A 21,310-nucleotide genomic window follows, 5' to 3' on the forward strand; every position below is an offset into this window, starting at 1 on the left:
TTAATTATTGCACTGCATAGAAGTCTGGCTGGTAATAGTTCTTGTTCGGTTTTTATCTGCATTCTTCTATTTATACTTCATGGTCTCTTATTCTATATTTGAGGATTTGTCCATGTTCTGCATTTGTGACAGTGAGGTGTCCTGTTTTGGTTTCTGTTTAGGGCTCTATAGCAGTCTGGCTTGTTCTGTTTTCCTAATAGGAAGTGTCCTAGTGCGTTGGGATCTGTTGTAATATTTGCAGTTTTGCTTTTTCATAGGTAGGGCTGTTACTGTTCAAATGCTGGCAATTAGTGCTATTTGTGTATGAGAGGCTTACTGTATTGAGGTTCAGTGTTACTAATGGCTTTGAGGGCCAAGCCTCACCAAATACACTTTACACATAGAACTTGAACCATGTGGTATGAGGCCTTTTTTGCAGGGCTTTCTAGTTGGCACCATAGCAGTGCATGTAAATAAAACATGTATATTCTAAGTGGTATCTCAGAAGACTTTTTTTTTTTTTCTTTTTTTTGGGGAAGTCATTACTAAGAAATTTTAAAAATAAATGCATAATGCTTGACATGTTCAACTAGGGAGCCTTTTAATACTCTTGCACCAGCAGTGAGTGCAGCACTCACAGATTCCCACCAATCGTCTATCCCCCAAAGCCTCAGAGGGGTAAGATACTAGAGAAGAGTGGTAGGATTCCTTGAAAAATCGCTATCTGGGAACTTTTTCCCATCCCCAGCATTTCAAATCACTGTAAGGGCCAGAATCTAAGCCCCCCCCCCCCCCCCCCCCCCCAGCATAATTTGACCTGTGTTGTGCCTTTGGAGACAGGATGGGCCACCTCATCCCTCACCTTAGACAGCAGATTGTCTTGAGCCGACCCCGTTCCTTCAGGAGTTCTCCCTAGGATTCTTTGGAATTCTTAATCAGGTCTTTTTTTTTTTTTGTGCTGTTTTAGAAGCCTACTGGAGATTGGTAGTTCTCAGGGTCTTCCAACAGGGGACCTGTTCTCGAAGTCTGTGGCTCACTTGTTACCTCCTAAATGAGCCAGGTGCTCTTGTGATTTAGGAGATATCTCTTCCTCCTTAGAACAAAGAGTTAATTTTAGAGGACTTGGGTGATTTTATGGATACAGATAGTTTGGATTCCTTGGAGGAGGGAGAAGTGTCCTCCAGTGAGAGAGGATAAATTGGTTAACTAGCTTTTTCCATAGGGATAAGACTGTATCCTTTCCATTGAGGTGGACTCTGCCCTAAAAAGTTTCAGAAGACTAATCTGAAAAGACTCCTGAATGGGATCCTCTTTATCTGTTAAGACACATACCTTTCACACCAAGGTGGAGGAAATTGTAATAGTGGAATGGGAATCTCCAGATTCTGGGTCCAAGAGTTTTAAACCTTTTGGGAAGCAGAATCTGACACCGCATCCAGAATAAGCACACTAGTGTCAATATTTAAAAGAACTATTCCTGTTTTAAGATGGCACTTCTGTCCGGAAGATCCATAAGAGGATTAAGATTCTTCTTAAACATTTTTACCTCTTCTACTTTTGTCAGTTAGCAATTTATAATGGCTCCAGCTCTTCTATGTTGGTTCCAACACCTTCCTAAAGGGGATGAGGCTGCCTGCCTGGAATCGGATGCAGTCTTCATTGCAAATGCCTTCTATGATCTTATCAGGATGTCGTCTGGCAGAAACCAATGAAGCAACTGAGCAAGAAGACCCTTGTGGCTAAAGCACTGGGTGATGGATTCTTGGTTGAAGACCCATCTACATACCTGGGAATGCTTTGGATTTGGCCCAGAGACTCCGTAATTCTGAACAAATTGCCGGGTCTCCGGGCCAACCCCCCAAAACTCCAGGTGCCCTGTTGCATAAGGCTGGAAAAAAAATGGCTGGAGCAGCACAGGCCCAAAGGAGGAGGAATGGAAGATAAGGACGTGCAGGGCTGCAAAGGAGGAGAGAAACTAGCAGGAGCATAATGCTTTGCTTCCACCCCGAACGAGGAAAAAAAAAACTGTAGACACAGGAAGAGCAGCAGCAGATGAAATGAGGGCAGCGCGGGCCTGACAACTGCAGAAGAGGAGGAAGTGGCACATTTTGTCTCATGAGCCTGAAGAAAGAAGTGACTCCTGTGGCTAAATGGGGATCAAGGTGAAGCATGAATGAGCAAGCATGAATGTATGCGGGAGAGAATGAATGTGTGGATGTGGAAAAGGGAGGGGGGTGTGTGTGTGTGAGAGAGAGAAATTTTGTGCACATGCTGCTACCCTGTGATCTCAAGGGACAGGAAATCAAAAGTTCCCAGGTTTGCCCATCTATGTAAACTTCCTTTCAAAGGAAAACTACTCTTCATCTAGGTCTAGGTCTTCACTGAAGGGTTTGGGAGATCCCAAGCCTAAAAGGCTCCCAGAAACATAGAAATGACGGCAGAAGACCAATCGGCCCATCCAGTCTGCCCAGCAAGCCCCGCACCTCCCCTTTCCCATACCTATCTGTTTCTCCTGGCCCCCAGCAACCCCTGGTTCCATTTCCCCTCCACCCCCACCATCAATGCAGAGAGCAGTGATGGAGCTACACCCAAGTGAAATATCAAGCTTGATTAGCCAGGGGTAGCAACCGCCGCAACAAGCAAGCCACGCCCATCCGCCCACCAAGACTAAATAATTCAGACTATGTTATTCAGCCCTTATTGGTTGTTTTTCTTCTCCCCTGCCGTTGAAGCAAGATATGGGATATGCCTTTTTATATTGGCCCAGCAAAGGTCTGGCTCACTATTGTGGTACCAGGAAATATACATCAGGTAAGCAGTCTAATTTCAGTCCTTTCCATTGAGAAGCAGAGCTTCCTAATGAAGTCAGGCGGGTTCGTTCTCTGGTGCCACCTGCAGATGTTGTACCAGGAGCTGAACCCACAACTGTAGACCAGTAGGTCTTGAAGGTTATCCAGCATGGCTATATTCTAGAGTTGGCTGCTCTGGTCTCTGATGGCTTCTCCTTGGTTCCCAGCTGGTTAAGAGTGGCAGTGCAGACCAAGCTTCAGAGTTTATAGCTATTTAAAGCAGTGGTACCAGTTCCTCTAGAAGCTTGAGATCTATGATCTAATTTTGTAGTTCCAAAAAAAATAGTTCTTGCAGATTCTTGATCTGAAAGGGGGGTAAATACCCTACACATATCCCATTTCAGGATGAAAAATCTCGTCAGTTTTTGTTATAGTTTGGGAAGGTAAATTTTTCCCTTCTCTAGATCTATCAGAGGCATGCACATCCTGATAAGGGAGGACCACTGGAAATTAGTGTTGTGGTTTTCTTTTCTTTTTGTGTATTCTGAACGAGTGCTTTAAATTCAGAGCCTGTGCTTTTTGGGTTAGCCTCAGCTCCAAAAACTCTTACCAAAATAATGATGGTGGTAGCTGCTTTGTCTGGGGAAAGAAGGGATTATGGTTCACCCCTATCTGGACGATTGCCTCATAAAGCCCAAATCTTTTCAAGAAAATATCCAGAGTCTCTGACAGAGTTATCCAGCTGTTAGAAAGCTTGGGCTGGATGATCAATTTTGTTAAAAGCAATTTTCTCCCTTCTCAATCTCTCTGGAATATCTGGGGGCTTGATTTGACATGAACATAGGTTGTGCTTATTTGACACACACAGTGTTACCAAGATTATAGATCAAACACAGAGATTCTCCCTTCAAGGTGCTCCAAGAGTTTGGGATTATCTGCAGCTGCTCGAGTTTATGGCCCCAGTGGAATTCAGTCATCACCCTGAATTGGGGTTATATATGTATGTAAGTCTGCTTGTTTATATTTACTTCCTTTTTTTTTTTTTATCAAGAGGTGGTTCTGTCAGAGGATAGGGTTCTGTAATTTGTAACAAGTTTAACATTTGGGATGTGTTTAGTGCTTTTGTTAAAATACTGAGGTTATTTCTAGATTGCACCACATATTAGCAGTAATTAGGGGCTCATAAGGATAAAAAATTAATTTCATTTTTAAATTTCATTATGGGGGTGCCTTTTTTTTCTTCTTCATGAATTTCATCTAGTTTAATGTTTGTAAACTAAAGCAAATGAAATGCACACCCTCAAATGCATTAAAAAGAAAAAAAAAAAGGGGGTTGCCCATTCATATTACACATCCCGCCCACTTAGCTGGTTTTAAGGAGGTCTACTGATGAGGTCAAAGTCCAGGCCAAAGCCTCTGGCTTGCATAGGCCTAGACCATGGTACATTGCCTAGGACAAACTCCAGAGCCTAGGCTTCGAGGTCTGCTGCCTAGGCCAGAGTCCAAGCCTCATACGTGTCTTCCTTTTCTTTCTTCTTTAAAACAATGGCATCCGCTGGGGATGACTCTGGTGTCTCTCTCCTTGGCGGAGGGCCCCATTTTGTTGTATGGCAGTTTAAATGCACCCTCCAATGCATCCCCAGTGGACAGTCATTGCGGCCTGGTCCCAAGCTGATGTCCTAGCATTGGGATCCGGTCTATGGACTGAAGATCAGGCTGGGGTCCTGGCTTCTGGTCTCAGCCTCCAGACTGGGCCCCAGATCTTGGCTTAGGCTGAGGATCAGGTATTGGGATCTGGCCTTTGGCTTGTGCAGCAATATCTGTTCCCTGATGGAAAAAGTAAGTGGGGGCTGGGAAGTCCAGCTCCAGCAAAATCTTGAGGCCTTTACGTGGGTCTCAGCCTAGGCTGAGGCACTGGCATTGGCTCTGACTTAGGCTGAGGCCCCTACTTTGGGCCTAGGCCTGATGGGTGACACTCTTAGGGGGGGGGGGGGGGGGGGTTGTTTTCAAAAACCAATGAAATTTTGTCATTTTTGAGAATGAAACAAAATCGGAAATTTATTTCCTATTTGGTTTCTCTTGAATGAACATCTCTAGCAGTGATGACATCACAGAGAAAGCTGTGCTTTCCACATCATCCACTGGTAGGGAGAAATAATCCACTAGTCTGAACTGCTATAACAGAACTATAGGAAAGGAAATCAACAGGTAAAAAATGTCTCCTTAGTTACCTTTGCTTTTACCCTGATTCCACCTGAGAAGTATGTTTGTGGGTCTACTACTTTATTTTTAATAGCTTTTTATTTATAGAAATGTATGTGGCAAGGCTTTACCATTTCCCCCCTTATTTATTCATATATAAATCTATTTTTATAGAGAGCATTATTCATTTTTCTATTATTTATTTAAGGCTTTTATATACCGACTTTCTTGATACAAATCAAATCAACTTGGTTTACATCGATCTAAACGGTTAACCGTAACAAACAAGAGACATAGATTGATGAAACAAAGTTACATTGTAACAAGGGCGTAAAAACTGGGGATAGGAAATAAAGAGGGGAGAAACAGAGATAATTAACTATTTACAGGAGAAGGTGTGGGAGGGAGGCAGAGGAGCCAACCTCATAACGTATATGAGTACTTAGAGGTGGGAACAATTCTAAGTCAAGCTATTGGGCTAGGAACAGGGAAAGGCTCGACAGAAGAGCCATGTCTTGAGTTTCTTTTTAAAAGTTAGGAGGCAGGTTTCCTGCCTGAGGTCTGGGGGCATGGCGTTCCAGATGGAGGGACCTATTGTTGAGCATGCCCGGTTTCTGATGTTTGAATGGTGCACCACTTTGCTTGGAGGAACGTGTAAAGATCCTCTGTAGGCTTCCCTTAAGGGTCTGGTCGTAGAGTGAAGTTTGAGAGGGTGTAGCAGGTCAAGAGGAGTCTGATGGTGTATGCTTTTGTGAATAATTGTAAGTGATTTATGGAGAATCATGATGGAAAAGAAGCGGCTTGAGTTTTTTTGAGTACTTGCAGCTTGTAGAAGCACTCCTTCGTAGTGTGGTTTATAAATTTCTTTAGACTCAGGTGACTATAATGACTCCAAGGTCTCTTGCATGGGAGATTTGTGTGTTAGTGTGCAGCTGTTGATGAAAGGGACTGCCTTCTGGTGTGATGAGGAGTTCTGTCTTAGTAGTGTTAAGCACCAGGTTAAGGTTTGAAAGGTGGAGGTTGATAGTTTGCAAGTGAGAATCCCATAGTTTGAGAGCAGAGTCCAGTGAATTAGATATGGGGATTAAAATTTGAACGTCATCTGCATATATGTAAAACTTCAGTTTTAATTTTGAGAGTAAATGGCGGAGAGGGAGAAAGTAAATGTTGAACAGGGTGGGCGATAATGAAGAGCCCTGGGGTACTCCAAATGGGGAGTTAGTGCAAGGGGATTCTTTGTTATTGATTTTAACCTTGTAGGCTCTGTTAAGAAAAGTCGAACCATCTGAGGGCGGGTACTGCAATTCCTATGTCTGATAACCGGTTTATAAGGGTAGTATGATTTACAGTGTCAAAAGCCGCCAAGATATCAAGAAGTGCTAATAGGAAGGACTGTCCTTTGTCAATGCCAATGTATACCTGATCTAGGAGCGAGATGAGAGTTTGTGTTGTGTTCTTTTCGGAATCCATATTGAGACAGGTGTAGAATATTATGTTCCTCCAGGTAATTTGAAAGTTGATTATTTACGATTTTCTCCATGATCTTGGCTACAAACGGCAGGTTTGATATAGGGCGGTAGTTGTTGGGATCATCCAGGTTCAGTTTTTTTGAGTATGGGTTTAAGGCTGGCTAATTTGAGAGCTTCCGGGAAGATTCCTTGTGAAAGGGAGCAGTTGATAATATCTGCTAGATGTTTAGAGAGAGATTCTGGTATGAGGATTATTAGATATCTAATAATCCTCATACCAGAATCATACCATATTAGATATTTAATATCCCTCCCCAGACAGGCACAGCATAGGGAATCCTCATTAGTTCTGCTAGCTAAAGGGATGTCTGTTTAGACTCCGTCTATACCTCTCTGTTGTTGGAGGTGCAGTGGTTATCTTTCTTCTAGGCTCAAAAATAAAACCTATGCAGTGTTCTCATAGAGCCTTAAATGGGCACATGGTGCAAGTAGGACTCCTAGGTGGTGAGGGGGAGGCACATAATGTTTTTAAATAATTGCAATGTGTGAAGTTTTCAATAAAATAGACTTTTTTTTCTTTGCATAGTGTGAAATGTAATACTTTATGCAAAATCATGCAATCTTGTCACACAATTGCTGCAGAATTGCCACAAGAAATCGGGGGCTCTGACTTCAGGTTCCTCAGTCTCATGTGTCAGGATATTTTGTTGAAGGGGATCCCCCTATTTTGACTCATGATATACTGTAGATACTCTGGTTAATGGAATGAGCTATCTAGGACCCGTCTATGTGTGACTTTAGTGTGGCTAGAATGTGACACTTATTAGCCCACTGTCTCCAATGGTTTGCACTTCTTTCCTGAAAAGAGGTTGCAGAGTCTTGGGGCCTAGGGTGTTCTGAGGAGAAGAAATGTATATTTGTGTCTGTCTCTTTCTCTCTGCAGTAGGGAAAGTAGCAGAAGTCTACAATGTAGAAGAGAAGGTCCGGCACAGTCAATACGAGTTCAGCAAGCAGGTGGATTTCTGGGCCTGGATCAATGGCAAGATGCTAGCAGTGGTCACGGAGGCTGATGTGTATCATTGGAACATGCGAGGTGAGGTGCTTGGGGGAGAACACATCTACTAGTGCATATAGTAACACACGTGCACCTTGTAAAATGTGTAGGTAGTTTGGCAAAGAAAATAGGTTTACATTTAATGAACCAAATCTTTCTCACGTTCTCTTGATTTTGGAAGTCCAGAAGCTTTGGTCGATTATGTTCCCAAGTAAAATAAAATGCTTATTTAGGTTGAGAGAGACATCTCAGCTAATCTTGAATCTGCTTCTCCCAAAAAGTCTCACCATATCTGCATAGCAGAAATTTCCCATTTAAAAGAATTTTGCAGATGTCACTGGATCTACCAAATAAGGACAAAGCAGCTTCACTGATTAGGGGAAAGTGTAGTCACAGCCCAAACAGTAGGAAAATGCATGCATGGGCCCCATAGTAGTGCTATTTGCTAAAAGTTGAACAAGCCATTCCTATTGGTATGCTAGCAGCCTCTCTGATATGCCCATGAGATGTGACTGTGTAACTAAATGCTTTACTTCATATTTCTGTTTTGGATTCCCAGGCTCAAAACCCCGGCATGTCTTTGCCAGGGACCCACAACTGCAGGGTATGGAGATTGTTGGGTACCATCATGATGCCAGCAAATTGTGGCTGGCACTCTCCGGACTTGCTCTTAATCAGGTACAGAAAATCCTTATCAATTTCATGTAGACTTTTAGCCCCCATCGTGGTCAGCTCTTGGACATAGGGAGGGTCATGGACCATACAAGGCCCCATGACTTTCTGCATTTCCCACACTGGGGGGTGTGTGTGGGGGAGGGACACAAAGAATCTCTTTAGGACCTTATGATTTTTATTTTTTTCTGCTCTGGAGCTCTCCTGCATACCAGTTAGTCACACACAATAATCAATCATTCTTCAGTTCCTCAAAATAGTCTTTACTGAAATTTGGTGGCAGGAAAAACACACAGTCAATGGTACACTAGAGGTACTGTACCATACTTCTATTTTTAATTTATGTATTTTTGGATGTGTACAGTCTCACATACTCCTTCCCATAAATAGGTAGGCTCTTGAAAATGCCCTCCAAGTACCTGTTTGGTATTGCAATCTTCTCGTTTCATTCTCTTTCCTCTTTGAGCTTCTGGTTGATTTGCTTGATCAGCCAACACCCAGACACTTCTCCCTGGCACCTTCACCCACCAGTTGCTGTGGAATCCTTTTCTGTAAGGGGCTATTCAGACTCTGAAACTTCCTCAGGAACACTTCACTATGGTACTGCTTTCTTTAGTCACCCTTGCCCAAAAGGATTATTTCTTTTCAGGGACAGACTTTTTTTTTTTCCCCCTGCACCCCAAAATTTGTGTAAGAGAAACCAGCATTAGCCTTAGCACAGGGCTGAGGGAGCAGAACGCCCGTGACCAAGGCAGGATTTATATATTTGGCAAAATACCACAGTATTCCCCAGTGAAAAATTTTAATACTTGCAATCAGAATCACTATTACATTTGTTGGACCTTCATGGATACAACTTGAAAAGGTAAACAAGCTGTATTTGTCCCTTTGGTCCACTTTTAATTTTTTTTTATATATTAGTATGCTTAAATCTTCATTTTTTTTATTTTTGTAATTTCTTTAAAAATCAGTCCCATCACCATGAAGGTCCCATATCGGGCTGTTACCACAAAACCTTAATTTCAAACGACATCAAGAGCAAAAAAACCTTCATAACTTATCTCAAGTGTCCATATTGATCACAACCCTGAGATGGCCATGTTTCGATCACCACTTTGCTTCAGGGGATTCTCCATAAGCTTTCAACATGCTCTCAAACCAAGGTAACATTAGCTTCCCGAACACATCCTTTGCTGATACCTCTTTAGTAGACCTTTAAACATGGCATCTGAGGCCCTTCCTTTTAAACGTATAGCAGCGTCATGATGTTATCAAATATCACAATTAAATCAGGGAATACCAATTAATCATCTCATTAAGACCATTCGGGACTACTGCTTTCAAACGAAAAATCCAAAATTGTTCCCATCTGCTTAAAGCAGATTGGTTATCCCCACCGTTTAAAAGGTCTACTAAAGAGGTATCAGCAAAGGACATGTTCGGGAAGCTAACGTTACCTTGCTTTGAGAGCGTGTTGAAAGCTTATGGAGAATCCCCTGAAGCAGAGTGGTGATCGAAACATGGCCATGTCGGGATTGTGATCAATATGGACACTTGAGATAAGTTATGAAGATTCTTTTGCTCTCTTGATGTCGTTTATATTTGTGGCACCAATAGGCGGGGGGTTATTGATGCCAGTCCCTACTGACAATCATTAGACAGAAACATGGGCAAGAAGAGGGGGTGAGGGATCCCAGACTGCCCCTATTTCCTCTTTCTCTCTGGATCACCTGATTACCTCTGAGCCACGGCTCTCCTGCTTCAGATCCAGCAAAGGCAGTAACACTTTAAAAAGGACCATAGGGCTCTCAAGGCTCTGGTGCTCCATCCCCCTCCACTCGCATGGGCTTCCTTTTACTACAGAAACCTGTGTAAGGGGCATGTACTTGAGAGCGCGATAGGAGGTTAGAGGCCTGGCACTGTGTTCATTTTAAAGTGTTGCTGCTACTGCTGGAGCTCGATTGTAACGACCTTATTGATTGTTAAATGTAACGCTACACGTTCTCCGTTCAATACTTTGTTTATAGTTTTATGTAACGCCCCCCGGCGACAGTTGTGTTAAATGGAAACCGACTTGATTTGATATATATATATCAAGAAAGTCGGTATATAAAAACCCTAAATAAATAAAATAAGACTGCTGCAACTTGGAGGACGATTCGGATAGAGGCATGCCTCTATGTGTAAATTGGAGAAATTGCTTACCTGATAATTTCACTTTCCTTGGTGTAGTCAGATGGACTCAGGACCAATGGGTATTGTGCTCTTCTGCTAGCAGATGGGAGACGGAATCAGATTTCAAAGCTGATGTCACCCTAGATATACCCCTGCAGTAACCTCAGCTCTTCAGTATTCTCTTCGAAAAGCCATTGTGGATATAACTTGATTAAACTTGAGTAAAACTTGAACTGGTTCAACTAATTTCCAAACTGGAGACTGCCAGTGCACGCAACCAATCAACGCAGACACCGGACAAACTGTGGGTGTCTTGAACTAGGGGTAGGCTGTGGCTTACCCGTATTTTGCTTAGTCTCGAGGTTTGTTATCCGAGGTTTTCCTTTTCCGGGGCAGCCGTGGGTGGGATGCTGAGTCCATCTGTCTACACTAAAGAAAACTAAGTGATCAGGTAAGTAATTTCTCCATTTCCTAGTGTGTAGCCAGATTGACTCAGGACCAATGGGATGTACAAAAGCTACTCCCGGACAGGGCGGGAGGCTGCCCGTGGCCCACTTAATACTGCCTTTGTGAAGACCGCGTCTTCCTGGGCCTGAACATCCAGGCGGTAGAACCCGGAGAAGGTTTGTATGGAGGACCACGTTGCCGCCCGACAGATCTCTGTGGGCGACAGCAGCTTGGTTTCTGCCTAGGAGAATGCCTGGGCCCTCGTAGAATGAGCCTTAACATGTAGAGATAAGGGCTTTCCTGCCTTGATTACTTCTTTTTATCCAGCGGGCTATGGTCGCCCGCAAGGCTACTTCTCCTTGTTTCTTCCCACTGTGAAGAATGAACAAGCGGTCCATTTTAAGCACTGGTTCCGATCTTTCCATATATCGCACCAGGAGTCTGCTGACATTCAGGTGGTGAAGGCATGAGTCTTCAGAGTCCTTATGTTCATCTGGAGCTGGTAGCGAGATGGTTTGGTTCAGGTGAAACTCAGAAACCACTTTTGGAAGGAAGGAGGGGACAGTGCGCAGTTGTATGGTTCCAGGTGTGAACCTAAAGAACGGTTCCCGATAGAATAGAGCCTGTAGTTCGGAGATGCGACGAGCTGAACATATTGCCACCAGGAATGCCGTTTTCAATGTTAAGAGGCGTAATGATAGACCGCGTGTTGGTCTGAAGGAAGCCCCAGCTAGGAAGTCTAATACTAGATTGAGATTCCATAGAGGTACCGGCCACTTTAGGGGTGTTTTTGAGTTGTTTGACTCCTTTCAGGAAACAGAACAAGTCTGGATGGGTTGATAGCCGGATACCATCCACTTCTGCTCTGAAGCAGGCCAGTGCGACAACTTGGACCTTGAGGGAGTTGAGTGACAACCCGTTCTTCATACCGTCCTGTAGGAACTCCAGAATTATGGGGATCTTGGCTGTCCTCATAGCAGGCTTTGAATACTCTCCAGATCCATATGTATGACAAGGTTGTGGAGAACATGTGTGCTTGTAGCAGGGTGTCCATCATGGCCTTTGAGTAACCTCGCTTCTTCAGGCGAGTCCTCTCAAGTGCCAGATCGTAAGAGAATCTGGCCCTGCCGATGAAGATCCCTGTGTGGAGGTAGACACAGAGGGCTCCCTGCAAGGAGTCCTTGCATGTCTGCGTACCATGGTCGTCTTGGCCAATCCGGGGCCACTAGTAGAACTAGTCCCCTGTGATGTTCTATCTTGCGGATGATCCTGGCCATGGGGGGGAAAGGCGTACAGTTAGTCTTCCTCTGGCCAAGCCTGCACGAGAGCATTGATTCCTTGGGATTGCAGCTCTCGTCTGCGGCTGAAGAACCTGAGGACTTGGGCACTGAGACGGGTGGCCAGTAGGTCCATGGCTGGGAGGGCCCCAGCAATTTACTATCAGTTGGAAGGCTGTGGTAGACAGCGTCCATTCCCCTGGATCCAGATTCTCTCTGCTGAGGAAGTCTGCTGAAACGTTGTCTCTTCTGCGATATGGGAGGCAGAAATCCCTTATAGGTTTATCTCCGCCCTTGCCATGAGAGGGTCTATTGCCAGAGACACCTGCTGGCTCTTGGTTCCTCTCTGGCAGTTGATGTGTAAGCAACCATTGTCACGTTGTCCGACATTACTCGAATTGCTTTGCCTTAGAGTCTTTGGCTGAATTGCAGGCACGCTAGTCTGATTGCTCGAGCTTCCAGGCGGTTTATGTTCCATTTTGCCTCTTCCTTGTCTCTGGGCCGTCAGTTCCTGACAGTGGGCTCCCCACCCTTGCAGGCTCGCATCAGTGGTGAGCAAGATCCAGTTTGGTGGGGATAGGCTTACTCCTCTGCTTAGGTGGTCTTCCTGTACCCACCACTGGAGCTGAGAACGTACCTCTGCTGGTAGTTGGAGGCGAATTGAGTAGTCCTGGGACTGTGGGTTCCATCGTGACAGTAATGCGCTGGAGCGGTCGCATATGGGCCCTTGCCCGCAGGACGGCCTCCAGGGTTGATGCCATGAGGCCAAGTACTTGAAGATAGTCCCATACTTTGGAGTGTGTATTGGACATCAGTTGTCGTAATTGTTCGATCAGTTTCCTTCTCCTCGGAGGAGGGAGGAAGACTTTGTTCTGTCTGGTATTGAAACGGGCCCCCAGGTACTCCAGCGATTTGAGAGGGCTGCAGACTGCTCTTTCCTGTGTTCATGACCCAACTCGCAGATGACTGACATTCTTGAGGTCTAAGATGGGCCAGAATGATCCTTCCTTTTTGGGAATGATAAAATAAATGGAATAGCGCCCGGTATTTTGTTGGGGCATGGGAACCAGAGTTATTGCCTTAAGACTGAGTAGTCTTGTTAGTGTTTTCTACTGCCAGTCTCTTGGAGTGGGAGTGGCAAGGTGACATCATAAATTTGTCTCTAGGATACTGCGGAACTCTAGAGAGTAACCTTCTCGAGCAATGTTTAGAACCCATTTGGCTGACGTTATCTTGACCCATCTTTGGTAGAAGAGGGTAAGTCCCCCCCCAATATCCTCTTCCTGCGGATGGGTTGGCCCGTTCTCATTGTGGAGCACGTCTGGAGCCTGCACCCGGGCCTGCTCCCCTCTTGTCTGTTCCGAAAGGGCTGGGACCTTCCGGAGGGACGAGGTGCCTGGAACTGTGAGTTCCTGTAGGGTCTAAAGCGCTGCGATCCTCTGCCCTTGGTTCTTCTGGGGGAGGGACGCCGAGATCTTTTATTCCTATCTTCTGGTAGCTGAGGCACTGGGGATTTGCCCCATTTGCTGGCTAACTTTTCCAATTCGTTTCTTGTGAGATTCGCTTTAGATGTCGCGTCCGCAGACCAATTCCGAAGCCATAATTGTCTTCTGGCTGCCACTACCGAGGCAACACCCCTGGCTGAGGTGTGCACCTGGTCGGAGCTTGCGTCTGTGAAGAAGGCTGCTGCAGGTTCCATTGTCTCACCGGTATACGTTCCGGAGTTATTTGCCTCTCTCTCAAGAGGAGCAAGCAGGAATGTGCCACCAATGCGCAGCAGGAAGCAATCTGCAGTGTCATTGCTGTTTCGTCGAAGGCCTGCTTAAGGATGGATTCCAGTCATCTGTCCTGAGTGTCCTTCAATGCAGCCCTCCCTCAATGGGAATTGTTGTTCGCTTTGAGAAGGCACAGACCATAGCGTCCACTTTCGGGAAACGCAGGCATTCCTTTGTCGCTGGTTCTAGAGGGTATAGGGCTTCCAAGGCCCGACCCCCTTTGAAGCTGGCTTCCGGGGCATCCCATTCCAGTCAATCAGTTCCTGAATGGCTTCCATCATTGGAAAGTAGCATGAGGCCTTACGAAGGGACACCAAGATGGGGCTCTTCTTTGGTTCCACCATAGGGTCCATGCCAGAAATAACCAGAGTTTTCAGAGTCTGGGAAACCAGGGCTGGTAATTCGTCCTTGTGGAAAAAGTAAAGCATGGCTTGGTATGATTCCATTCCTGGAGGGATTTCTCCTTCTTCCAGGGAGTCACTCTTATCTGAGGGGTCTGGGTCCCTGTTAGAGAAGTTCTTGGTTAGGCGAGGCATGTCTTGAGCCATCTGAGCAGGGCCGGGAGGATTTTGTGCTTCCAGCAGGGGTTGAGCCTGGGTGCAGTTGGGGCTGATTACGCATGAACGAAGGTTTGCAGCCCCTGGGAAAAAATTCCAACCAGGAGAAGGTCCCTGGGTCTATGTTAATCTCAGGGGAGGTCAGAGTAGGGCTCCAGAGGTGCCCTCCTGTGGGGAAGCTATCTCGGAGATGCATAAGTCCGGGGAGCTATCGTCAGTAGTTCCGGAACTATCTCCCGATAGTAAGGGACCAGGCTTTGGTTCCCCCTGGGCTTCTTCGCAATGTTGACACAGGCAGGACTCCAATTCAGGTTGCGTGGCTCTTATGCGGCAGGCTGTGCGAAGAGTGCCTTCTGGCCTTCTTGGGCATCGGTGCCATTGTCTCTCTGTTTGCGTGCGTGCAGTTGTAAACGCGGCTGTGCGCGCGGGGTGGGCGCAGCTATGAACGCGTGCAAGTTAGGCGCATCGGCCGCCCAGCCTGCCCTGTGCATACCACTGGCGATAAGGGAAGATGGTGCCGCTGCCCCCCCCCCCCCCCCCCCCCCCGAGGGTCTCCACATGTGTGGACCCTTGCACCGGATCAGGGCCTAGCCTAACCAGGGCTCCTCAACTCTATTGGTGCTCCTTTCTAATCTCGCCGGGACTGATTCGGTACGGCAATCCGAGCTGTGGAGACCAGAGACCTGAATTTAAAGACTTCTTTTTTTTTTTTTCTTACCTGGTCTCGGCGCTTACCGATCGTGTGCCGGACTGTCTCCAGCTGTGGGGGAGAGGGAATTACCTTCACCGCCGCGCTCATTTCTGCACCCGCTGCCTTTCAGCCACACTGGGGGGCTAAGTCCACCCCCAGGAACCAGCTACCAGACCAAGGCACACCTCTGAGGGATATCAGAGATCAACCTCAGGAATTCTTGACTGGAGGAGGGATCCTTAGGTATCCTGCCTAAGGAGGGATCCTCCTGCCTAAGGAGGATCCCTCCTTAGGCAGGAGCCCCACTCTCCTGCCTAAGGAGGGATCCTTAGGCAGGAGAGTGGGGCTCAAAATTCCTTAAGGTAAATTTTGTTTCTTCTTTGCTGTAATTCTTAACACTATTCTAGTGTGTGGGATAGTGTCCGCATCTGCCAGGAGACAGAGAGATACTGAAGAGCTGAGGTTACTGCAGGGGTATATCTAGAGTGACGTCAGCTTTGAAATCTGATTCCGTCTCCCATCTGCTAGCAGAAGAGCACAATACCCATTGGTCCTGAGTCCATCTGGCTACACGCTAGGAAACAGTGACTTTTTGAACTTCATGAACAGTTCACAGTTCCACAACAGGTTTGGAGTGTAGTAGACTTAAGCATTACATGTAGTACATAATACACCGTAACCAAAATGACTTCCACAAGAAGTTCTAGCTTTTTAAAGCATTCCCCTCTTAGCTCTTCGGTTTCTTTCTGCTCTGATGTCTTGTTTTCTCTCCACAGAAAGGCCATATAGTTGGAATGACACAGCTGTATTCCCGTAGTGGGCAGCTTGGGCAGGTGATACAAGCTCAGGCTGTGGCTTTACCTCAGTACACCTTCTCCAGGAACCTACACCCCTCATCTGTGCTAGTGGCAGCTGTACGCAGTAGAGCAAAAGAAATGTCTGGGCAGGTTAGTGTCAGGTGGAGCTCACCACAGTGTGACTAGATGTTCTTCCTTGTTTCCTCCTGCTCCCCCTTATTTCCTTCCCTATCCATTTAAATATGAGGTATTTTAAAGTTTTATGCCGCTTCAGTCTTTACGTAAAGTAGTATTGAATGAGACTAGATACTTACAATCCAATATTTGGTGCTTCACCCTTACAGGTATGGTGTGTACAAGCACACACACTATGAGAAACTGAATAGTAATGGAGTGTCAAATATTAATTTGCACAATTAAAATGAATTACAATTTAACAAAGTAGTGTTGAGGGGAGGGGCAGATGACATCCCATTGAAGTGAATGGAAGTTCTATTCTATATATTAACAGGAAGAGATGTAAGAGGGAAGAGCTTATTGGGACCCTATTGATGTGTGTGGCTTCTAATGTGAGCACTGATCTTTCGTTTCCACATTGCATGTTTCAAAGTGTCAAACAAAGCAGTGTTTGAAAGTTGGCAATTAAAGCTTCAGCCATGGAGAAACCTGCTTCCCCCTAATAATAATAAATCAAGGCTATCATTTTTCTAAATTTCAATTTCCTGCATTACAGCTTCATGTGGTAGAATTGGGACCCCACAAAGCTGGGAATACTGCTCTATGTAACAGCCGAGGCAGCCTGCCATTCAACAGTTGCCAGCCAGGGGACTTTCCTAGCGCAGTGCAGGTAAGGGAAGCTGCTGCTACTGCTGCTGCCTCCTGCATTTCTATAACAATCGTACATACAATGTATGATGAATAGCGTCGCAGAGCTCATGACCCAGTACAGCTAAAATGCAGTTTTGTAGACTCACAAAATATGTATATATATCTGTGTGTACATCTGTCTGTCAGGCCGATACAGTACAGTGTGCTCCGTCTGAGTGCACTGTTAGCCTGCAATTGGACGCGCGTTTTCCCTTACCCCTTATTCAGTAAGGGGAGGAAAACGAGCGTCCAACCCGCAGCACCTAATAGCGCCCACAACATGCAAATGCATGTTGATGGCCCTATTAGGTATGCGCGCGCGATTCAGTAAGTAAAATGTGCAGCCAAGCCGACCCAAAGGTCGGCGCTAACTTCTTCCGGCACCGGGAACAGGCACAGAAAAGCAGTAAAAACTGCTTTTCTGTGCACCCTCTGACTTAATATCATAGCGATATAAGTCGGAGGTCCCAAAGAGTAAAAAAAAAAAAAAGGGGGGGGGGGGGAGAATTTTGAATTCAGCCCGCGGCTGTCGGGCCGAAAACCAGACGCTCAATTTTGCCGGCGTCCGGTTTCCGAGCCCGTGGCTGTCAGCGGGCTTGAGAACAGATGCCAGCAAAATTGAGCGTCGGCTGTCAAACCCGCTGACAGCCGCCGCTCCTGCCCAAAAAGAGGCACTAGGGACGCGCTAGTGTCCCTAGCGCCTCTTTTTACTGCCGGGCCTAATTTAAATACATTAACTTACTGTATCGTGCGCACAGGAGAGTGTCTTGGGTGCGCACCGGGAGAGTGGGCACTTGCCCACTCTCCCGCGTTTTTTTACTGTATCGGTCCGTGTGTGAGCAGTGCTACTTTGGATTTGGTGCTGCAGCTGGCAGGAGAGAAACGTGCTTCCTCCTGCCAGTGAGGCTTTGAGAAGCATTTGAGAGAACACAAGTGAGAGTCTGAGAGAGGGATTTTGTGGGCCAAGAATGTCCCCTCCCTTTAGATCTTGGGGTGGGGCTGTTTAAGCCTGATTGGGTGAGGGTGCTAACCAGCCCTTTCACTTTGAAATTAAGTGCACACTGCCTTGGCACAGCCATGCCAGCTTTTAACATGGCACTAACAATGCCACATTCTGCATATCTTTACTTATATAAATTGGGCATTAAAATGAGTGATTTTTGATTGCTGGTTAGTTTATAGACTCCAAAGATTTAAACATTGTATATATGAACTAAGATTCAGAGTTATAGTTCTTAAACTGAAACCCATTATCCAACTTGCAATACTTGTTTCAGCTTTCCCAACAGGCAAACTGGTGTGCTGATCACCATGAGGCCTGGCAAAGTGACATCAATAGGAAGAGTATCTGACTTCTTCTCCTCAAAAACAGTGCATTGTTCTGTAGGCATGACTTTACTTTTTTTACAGTAATATTGGAGTGGAGGAGTAGTCGAGTGGTCAGAGCAATGGGCCCTGAACCAGGGAAGCCAGGGTTCAATTCCCCCTCAGGAATTACTAAAGGCAAATTTCCTAGCGTGTAGCCAGATGGACATAGGACCAATGGGTATTGTGTTCTCCTGATAGCAGATGGAAGACTTGAGTCAGATTTCAAAGCTGATGTCACCCTACATATACTCGTGCAGCAAGCTTAGCTCTTCAGTATTTCTCCGTCTCCATAGCAGATGCGGACACTATCCAAAAGAGAATAGTATAACATTTACAGCAAGAAGAAAAAGAGAAAATTTACCTCTTAAGAAGAGAGGCCCGCTTCTCCTGCAGTGAAACCTAAGGGTCCCTCCCTTAGGTTTCACCTGAGGTGATTCTCCATATCCCTCAGCGGTGAGCCTTGGTCCAGCAGCCGACTCCCCTTGGACTTAGCCCCCAGGGTGGCTAAAAGGCAGCGGGTGCAGATTAGAGTGCGGTGGTGAAGGTATTCCCCTCTCCCCCTGCAGCTGGAGACCGGTAAGTGCCGAGACCAGAAACCTTGTATGAAAACACACTGTACAGGCCTCAAGCATATCTTTCCCAGCTCACTAACATATAAAAACAATAAATCACTTTAAGTGAAAATTTTTTATTTTATTAGATCAAACTTTCATGTATAAATATTATACTATAAGCTTTATGGTAAAACCTTCACTAAAAAGTGTGGAGGGTAGAGAATGAAAGTACAGGGTAATGCAGATGAGAATGAATTTACTCAATCCTACATTTAAGAAGTAATATCTCAGAGATAGTAACTCAATAATATACCTGGACTTGACCAACATTACTCAAATAATGATTTTATTTATGAAATTGTAACCGAACTTTATTGGCATCTGTTAGAATGTATGATATCCTACATTTACTTACCTTAGTCTATGTGCCTATTTGTAAACCGTTGCGATGGTATATAACTTAGCGACGGTATAGAAGAGTTTTTAAATAAAAATAAATAAATGTTATGTTTGTGGCCTGTGCTTTTCATATTTGATATACAACAGGTATAGTGCGGTTTTTTTCTATTGTTGAAGGTAGACATCTTTACTTTTAAGTCTCTGGTCTCCAAGGCTCGAAAAGCCATACTGATTTTCCTCCCGACGAGGTTTAAAATCAGGTTGAGCAGCCCTCATTTGGCGAGGGCCCACACACATGGAGACCCTCCGGGGGGCCGCCATCTTGCCATTCCCCCCTCCTCCCCCCCCGTACATGTGGTGCAGGCCGAGGCACCTAACTTGAGCGTGCCCGTAAAGGCACATGCTTAGCTGCGTGCACAGCGGCGCGCACATCGGAGTCGGGCACACACAGTCCATAGCCCGTGCACATAACTTCTGCGCATCCGGAGCGCACATCTAAGTGTATCCACGCGCATACCTCCACGCACGGACGAGTTTGACGCTCTACACACGCACAAACAATGGCACTGCCATCCAAGAAGGCCAAGGGACACTTCCTTTGCCCAGCCTGCCACTTAAGAGCCACGCAACCTGAATTGGAATCCCTCCTATGCAAACAGTGCGAACAGGCTCAGGGGGAACCAAAACAAGACCCCCTAGCCAGGAGAGGGATCCGGGACCACTGATGATGGCACCCTGGACCTATGTATTTCCAACTCTGCACCCCCACAGGAAAGTACCTCTGGAGCTTCCACTACAATAGACCCAGGAAGCTTCTCCTGGGTGGGGAATTTTTTTAAAGGGCTGCAAACCTTTGTCCAGGCACAACCAGCCTCTGCTGCGCACCCAACTCAACCTCTGCCGGAAGCGCAAGCCCTTCCTGGCACCTCCTGAGTTCCTCGAGATATGCCTCGCCTAACCAAGAGCCTCCCTGATGGGGACCCAGACACCTCAGAAGACGAAACTGACTCCCTGGAAGAAGGAGAAATTCCCCCAGGGATGGACCATGCTCCTATTCTTCCACAAGGACGAATTACCAGCCCTCGTGTCCCAGATTCTAAAGACATTGGGCCTTCCAGGCATGAATCCTATAACGGAACGAAAGAAGAACCCCATTTTGGTGTACCTCCATAAGGCCTCATGCTATTTTCCTATGTTGGAGCACATCAAGGAACTGATTGACCTGGAATGGAATGCTCCAGAGGCCAGCTTCATAGGGGGCGGGCCCTAGAAGCCCTATACCCGCTGGAACCCATGGCTAAAGAACTCCTACGCTTCCCTAAAGTGGACGCCATGATCTGTACACTCTCAAAGCATACTATGATCTCTGTGGAGGGAGGAGCAGCACTGAAGAACACCCAAGACAGAAGGCTGGAAGCCATCCTTAAGCAGTCCTTTGATGTATCAGCAATGACGCTGCGCATTGGTGGCACATTCCTGTTTGCTCCTCTCCAGAGATGCAACCACACCCAGAGAAACGATGGAGCCTACGGTGTCCTTCCTCACAGATGCTACCTCAGATCTCGTGCGCACCATAGCCAGGGGTGTTGCATTGGCAGCCAGAAGACAACTATGGCTCTGGAATTGGTCGGCTGACATGACATCCAAAGCAAACCTCGCGAGTGTGCCTTTTAAAGGATCTCTCTTGTTCGGAAGCGAATTGGAGAAGTTAGCCAACAAATGGGGCGAATTTCCAGTACCCCGACTACCTGAAGACAGGAACAAAAGGAACATATCAGCGCTCCTCCCCAGAGGAACTAAGGGCAGAGGATCATGTTTTAGACCTTACAAGAACACACAGTTCCAAGCACCTCGCCCCTCAGGAAGGTCTCATTCCTTTCGGAACAAACACATTAAGAGGAGAGCAGGCTCAGGGGCAGGCTCCAGCAATACCCCACAATGAGAAGACGCAGACCCATCCACAGGAAGAAGACATACGGGGCAGACTTGCCCTCTTCTACCAAAGATGGGTCGAGAACATCGGACAAGTGGGACCTATCATTCGAGAGGAGTACTCTCTGGAATTCCAAAGCATCCCTCCAGACAAATTTGAGATCACCTTGCCACTCCCACTCCAAGAGACTGCCAGTGGAAACCACGCTAACAAGACTACTCAGCCTGAAGGCAATAGCCCCGGTGCCCGCGTTTGGAAAAAAAAAATACTGGCCACTATTCCATCTATTTTATCGTTCCCAAGAA

General features: G+C 46.2%; 1 protein-coding gene across 2 annotated transcripts in view; it reads left to right on the top strand.

Annotated features, from left to right (window-relative positions):
• The window catches only part of LOC115094243 (clathrin heavy chain 1-like), a 53,826-nt gene that overhangs the window by 13,550 nt on the left and 18,966 nt on the right, over window positions 1–21,310 (top strand). For both annotated transcript variants that reach the window (XM_029607081.1, XM_029607082.1), the window contains exons 4-7: window positions 7,383–7,532; window positions 8,053–8,171; window positions 15,864–16,034; window positions 16,618–16,731. In XM_029607081.1, coding sequence (XP_029462941.1) covers window positions 7,383–7,532; window positions 8,053–8,171; window positions 15,864–16,034; window positions 16,618–16,731 — 554 coding nt within the window. The remainder of the gene's footprint in view (window positions 1–7,382; window positions 7,533–8,052; window positions 8,172–15,863; window positions 16,035–16,617; window positions 16,732–21,310) is intronic.

This window comes from Rhinatrema bivittatum, chromosome 6 (assembly GCF_901001135.1).
Source record: "Rhinatrema bivittatum chromosome 6, aRhiBiv1.1, whole genome shotgun sequence".
Lineage (NCBI taxonomy): Eukaryota > Metazoa > Chordata > Amphibia > Gymnophiona > Rhinatrematidae > Rhinatrema > Rhinatrema bivittatum.